At 45.5% G+C, this 6000-nt stretch overlaps 1 protein-coding gene across 2 annotated transcripts; it reads right to left on the minus strand.

Annotated features, from left to right (window-relative positions):
* Window positions 1-3579: 3579 nt before the first annotated feature.
* LOC134363153 (regenerating islet-derived protein 3-gamma-like) lies at window positions 3580-5771 on the minus strand. Of its 2 annotated transcripts, XM_063078718.1 has the most exons (5): window positions 5696-5771; window positions 5021-5139; window positions 4681-4818; window positions 3929-4055; window positions 3580-3647 (listed from the first exon to the last, which is right to left on the minus strand). In XM_063078718.1, the coding sequence occupies exons 1-5, from the start codon at window positions 5769-5771 to the stop codon at window positions 3580-3582; spliced, it is 528 nt and encodes a 175-aa protein (XP_062934788.1). The 2 variants fall into 2 exon arrangements, with proteins under 2 accessions (XP_062934788.1, XP_062934789.1); XM_063078719.1 differs by lacking the exon at window positions 4681-4818.
* Window positions 5772-6000: the final 229 nt, after the last annotated feature.

Below are 6000 nucleotides of genomic sequence, written 5' to 3' on the forward strand. Positions count from 1 at the left end.
GTAGTATATTTCAAAAACAGGTAGTATAATGCCTCTAGCTTTGGTCCTTTTGCCTAGAACTGCTTTGAATTTTGGGGGTCTTTTGTGGTTTCATCCAAATTTTTGGATTGTTTTTCTACTTCTATGAAAAATATCATTAAAAATTTGATAGGAATTGTACTGAATCTGCAGATAACTTAGGGTAGTATTGACACTATAATAATATTGTTTCAACCAATCAATGAAAATGGGAAATTTTTGCATTTATTTGTGTCTTTTTCAATTTCCTTTATCAGTGTTTTATACTTACCATTGCACTGGTCTTCTATCTCCCTGGTTAAACTTATTCCTAAGTAATTTTTTTAGCTATTGAAAGTGGGATTTGATTTATTTTTTAGAGTTGTTAGTGTATAAAAACATTACTGATTTTTATATGTTGATTTTATAAACAGAAACTTCTGCTTTCATTTATTAGTTCTAACAGTTTTTTGGTGGAGTATTTAGGCTTTTCTGTGTGTAAGATCATGTTTACAAAATAAGCCATGTTAACTTCTTGCTTTCCAGTTTGAGTGCTTTTATTTTTTTTCTCTTGCCCGATTACTCTGCTTAGAACATCCAGTACTGTATAGAAGAGAAGTGGCAAGCATGGGAATCCTTGTCTTGTTACTAACATTGGAGGTAAAACTTTTACCTTTTCACCACTGAGAATGATGTTAGCCGTAAGCTTGTCATATATGGCCCTTACTGTGCTAAGGTACATTCCTTCCATACCTAATTGCTTAAAGTTTTTAATTATAAAAGGATGTTGAATTTTGTCAAATGCTTTTTCTCTATCTATTGAGATGATTTCATGGTCTTTGTCATCCTTTTTGTTCAGCTAGAAGAGGTCCCTTTAACAATTTTGTAAGGCAGATCTAGAGGTGATGAACTTCCTCAGCTTTTATTGGTCTAAAGTCCTTATCTTTTCTTCATTTCTGGAGGACAGTCTTGCTGGGTGTAGTACTCTTGCTTGGCAGTTTTTCTGTTTTTGATTTGCTTTTTATTTAGTACTTTGTGTGTATTATCCCACTCTCTCTTGACCTTCAATGCCTCTGCTGAGAAATCCACTGATAATATTATAAATATTTCCTGTATGTGACATGTTACTTTTCTCTTGCTGTTTCCAAAATTCATTTGTTTCTTTGACTTTTGAGAATTTGATCATCATGTGTTTTGGTAAAGAACTTTTAATATTTCATCTATTTGGAGTTCTTTGAACTTCAGGAATCTGGATGTATATTTTCCTTTCCAGAGTTGGGAAGTTTTTCATCACTATTTCCCTATATAAGATTTCTACACCTTTTTCTGTCTCTGCTCCTTCTTAAACACCAATAATGTGTATATTGTTTCTTTGATGGTGTTTCATAATTCCCATAGCCTTTCTTCACTCATTTTTATCCTTTGGGTGTGCATGTTTTCCTATGACTTTGTGTTCACTGATTCTTTCTTCTGCTTGATCAAGACTGTTGTTGAAGCTTTTTATGCAATGTTTTACTTCAGTCATTGCATTCTTTAGCTCCAGAATTTCTGTTTTGTTATTTTTTATGGTTTCGATTCTTTGTTAAATGTCTAACTTTGTCCATGTATTATTTTCCTTTTTTTATTTAATAGTCTATTTGTATTCTGTTGTACATCATAGTGTATTTTTGAAATGATTATTTTGAATTGTTTGTCAGGTGGTTTATAAACTCCATTTCTTTCAGGTTAGTTACCGGTGATCTATTTGTTCCCTTGGTGATATCATGTTTCTCTATTCATCATCTTCTGGCAATGTGTTGGTGTATGAGCTTTTGAACAAGTAAACACTTATTCCAGTCTTTAAAGACTGGCTTCAGCCTGTTCAGAGATTCTGGGCAAGCCATCTTGTGTGGTCTGTGAGCATGCTTGACTTTGGAGTCCTTTGCAGCCTGGCCTGGTACCTGTACCTGGGTCCACAGTGTTGGGCCTGGTGCCAGGGTACACTGGGGTAAACCTATTGACTGGGTCTACTGGGGTAGGCATGGAAACTGGGACTGTGAGGGCAGGCCTGGCTAGGGTGGACTTGGAGCCTAAGTCCATGGGAGCAGGCCAGAGTCCTAGGTCTGTGAGAGCTGACCTGGAGCCTAAGTCCATGGGAGCAGGCCAGAGTTCTAGGTCTGTGAGGGCTGACCTGGATGCTGTGTCTATAGGTACTGGCCTGGTGCCTGGAGCCATAGGGCCTAGCTCCGTGGCTTGTCAAGTCTGGTATGAATGCTGGTTGTGCAGGTGCTGGCCTAAAGTCTAGGCCTGTGGGGGCTGGCCTGAAGCCTGGGGTCATGGGGGCCAACTTGGCTCTGAGGTGGATATGGAGGCTGGATACATAGAAGCATGCCCAAAAGCCTGTGTTCATGGTGGCTTGTCTAAAGGCTTGGGCTGTGGGTGATGGCAATTCTGAGGCTGTGGGGGCTGAACTGGAGCTGGGCTATGCCTAAAAGCTGGAACCATGTGGGCAGGCCTGGTGTCTAAGACTGCAGGGACCTCCATGGTGGTGGGTTAGGCCTAGATGCTGAGTCTGTGAAACTCACTTGGATCCTGGGGCTTCAAGGGCTAACCTAGCCTTGAGGCAGGTTTGGAGGCTCAGTCTGTGGGTACCGACCTAGTGTCTAGAAATGTGGGGGGTTATCTGGTGCTAGGGTGTGCCAGAAGATTGAGGCCTCTGGGCCTTATGGGAGCCTGGGTTCATAGCGATTGGCCTGGGGCTTGGATCTATGGGGGGATTCCTGGAACCTGGGGCAGTGTGGTCTGGCCTGATATGGGGGCAGTCCTGGAGTCTCATTCAAAAGGTACTAGCCTGGAGTCTGGAGCCATGGGGGCCTGCCTGGCACTGTGTTTTACTGGGGCAGGCCCAGTGTCGGGGTCGATGGCAAAGTATCTTTTTGTATTTCTTGCTACACCCAGATGCTGTAATTGGTTACCTGGTATTTGTATTTAGGGCAATTTGTTTAAATAGAAGTTTCTGTGAGGGAACAAGTGCTGAAAAGCCCCATCCTGCCACCTTGCTGATGTCTCACTCTGAAAAGTGCTGTTCCAAACAGCATCTTCAAAGCCTCCTAAGGCTGCTTGTGTCACACCCTCAATGAGTTGTGCTGCGAGAATGTGTGGGCAGTGAGTGTGTCAGGACCAATGTATTCTGCCCACAACCCAAATCCTACATAGGCAGGACCTATACCTTCATCAGAATATGGTGGTAAGGATTCATATTAAGTCATTTTTCCTAGAGACCTGAGAGAAATGAGGCAGAGGCAAGTCCCACAAAGTTGCTCTATAAATCATTTCCTCTGAGATTTTGGCTTTGATACTGAAGCAAACAAGACAGGTAAATGAAGACTAAAATTTTTATTATTGTCCTCTGAGATCTCAGGCCATGGAACACACAGAAGGGCCTAAAATGAGGATGGGGTGGAGAAAATAGGAGGGAAGATCAGAATGAGGTGGTCAGGTTCAGAGGTATGGGGAGAATATTCCCTTCCAGGGTGAGTCTTCACACTTGGTCCCACGTCCATGATGAGCTGCACACCAAACTCATGCAAATTTCCACCTACCCTAGTCCTTGAACTTGCACACATAGGGTAAACTCACATCACAGTTATAATCTTTCCACTTCAAAAATCCTGCAGACACAAAAGAGGTGACAGGAGTGGTACTAGAGGAGCTTGTGAACCCAAAGAAGGGGCATCCCAAGTTCTGGCCCAGGGCTTAAAGCCCCCCTCTCATCTTTACCAGAGTCCCACTCTAGGGGAAGGAGACTCAAATAAGGGAGAAATGAGAGGAGATGGAAGAAGATGCACCAATAGTGCATTTCTTAACTCAGGAAGATTCCCTGAAGGTCAAACCCATGAATAGGGAGGAGGGGTAGAAAAGGCTGAAAAGAGGTGGCTCCTCTGTTTTGTACCTGAGCTTCTCGAAAGGCTGCCACAGTGGCTGGGGTTTGTGACAGTGGAGGGATTTCTCTCCCAGGCAAAGTAATTCAGCACATCAGTGCTACTCCACTCCCACCCGCCTCCATCAGGCTCGTTGCCCTGTTAAGTAGAGGATGCAGTCAGGTGAAGGGAGCAGTCATTAGAGCTGTCCTTGCATGATCCCCTTAGCTGTACCACCTGATTCCCTCCCCAGCCTCATGGAATTTGTTCTGCTCTCGCAGATGCTGCTCCAGAGCCCTCTCCACTGGGAAGCTCTTTCTAACTCCTTGCTCTTATTAACAAATCCCAAAGCCAACAAGCAAATACTGGTGGAAACACTCAAAGTAATATATTACCTGCCAAAAACTAATTGATGGTGATTTGTCATTAGCCTCTGACTCTCAAAGGCAATGTCTATTCTATATGGATCTTATCTTCATTTAGGATTCCTTCAGAATAGAATGCTCAAGAATCATGATGCTCAGAGAACTAAATTAAAGGACCTCATGTGAGAATTGTATAAAGAGCTTGTCAAGAGGCAGATTAACTTCACTGAAGACCAGAGATCTCCACAGAACTCGGCTTTTCAGCTGGCCTCAAGGACTTCACTTTCCCTCAAATGTCTCCCACAATCTGAGCTCCACTGCTCCATGGGGTACTCCCTAGCAGGTACCAGGGGTAGGGAGCGGGCCTGGGTGACAATAGCCACTTGAGAGGTAACAGAGAGAAGAGGATATAATCGCACCTGCGTGGGGTCATGGAGCCCAATCCAGATATAGGAGTAGGTGTTCACAGTGTTCTTGACCAGGGCGGACACGAAGGATGCCTCAGCCCCACTGAGCACAGACACGAGGTGTCCTGAGGGCCGCTTCTGGCAAGCAAGCTGTGAGGGGGAGTGAGAAAACGAGAGGGGGTCTGCGACCTCACTGAGGGAGGGGCAAGGCAGAGATAGGTGAGAAGGGGGTTGTGTGAGAGTTTAGGGTGTTTATTTCCCTTTGCAAGAAACTTTCTAGAATTCAGCCTTCCTCCCTCTGAGACCACATACACTTTCCCCTATCAACCCAACCCCACATATAACCACGTACATCTGCATCCACCCAAGATTTTGGTGTCGTGAACAAGGCATAGCAGTGGGAAGCGTAGGCCTTGGAGCCTTTGGGACAGCTGATCTGTGCAGAGGGCAGTTCCTTCTGGGCGTCTTTACCTGGGTGGGGAGGAGACAAAGGAGAAGGATGGGGAGAAATGAAGAGTTGGAATTGGGGTGGGGAGGTGGCCCTGAGGCATGTCCAGGAGGCCTGTCCTTGGGGTGTAAGATGACACTAATAACTACGTCTCACCTTTGCTCACAGTTCTGACAATTCTTCATCTTGAAACAGCCCTAGTAGGTGGGGATCTCCTTTCTTTTTACCCTTCCCCCTTACTCAACAGTCCAACACTCCCTGCACTCTGGGCTGACTGTCTCATGCTGTTTCCTCCAATCGTTCTGCCTCCCCACATGTCATGACTGGACCTTCACACTTTCCCTCTTCAACCAATCCCCTGACAAAGGGGGAAGCCATCTCACCCCATTGTGAATGGACCACTGTGCTGCCTCCCACCCCTGGTTAACCGGAAGGCATGAGTGATGATGCAGGAGAGGCAGGCAGTTCCCCTGTGTGGGGAGACACCACACCACACCACGTGCAGCACACAGGGCCCTTCCTCCCCTTCTCGGCTCAGCACATTCACAGGGGACCCAGTGCTAGAGGCAAAAGTCTCACCTTGGACCTGAGAGAGAAGCATCAGGCAGGAGAGCAAAACCCAGGACACGCTGGTGAGGGCCATGGGGGGCAGCATCGTGTCTGTGCCTTGAGGAGGTCAGCAGAGATTACCAAATCAGGTGTGGACAGAGAGGACATGCAGAGACCCCACTGCCACTTGTTGTCTCCTTTGTCTAGTCTCCTAGAAATAAGTTGAGTTTGACCACATCCATCCCCTTCTACAGCTCAGGATTCAGTTGGGTAATCTGTATACCCTAATATCCCTGAAACCTCCCGGGGCAGCCTTTGCTGAGTGTCAGAGCTCC

Source organism: Cynocephalus volans, chromosome 14 (genome assembly GCF_027409185.1).
Source record: "Cynocephalus volans isolate mCynVol1 chromosome 14, mCynVol1.pri, whole genome shotgun sequence".
Classification (NCBI taxonomy): domain Eukaryota; kingdom Metazoa; phylum Chordata; class Mammalia; order Dermoptera; family Cynocephalidae; genus Cynocephalus; species Cynocephalus volans.

Excerpts from the sequence above, each read along its gene's own strand:
- LOC134363153 (XM_063078718.1), bottom strand. The coding sequence starts at position 5,771 with ATGCTGCCCCCCATGGCCCTCACCAGCGTGTCCTGGGTTTTGCTCTCC. Across the intron at positions 4,056-4,680 it reads GGCTCCATGACCCCACGCAG|GGCAACGAGCCTGATGGAGG; the intron begins GTGCGATTATAT and ends TCTACTTAACAG. Across the intron at positions 3,648-3,928 it reads CAGCCTTTCGAGAAGCTCAG|GATTTTTGAAGTGGAAAGAT; the intron begins GTACAAAACAGA and ends TTGTGTCTGCAG.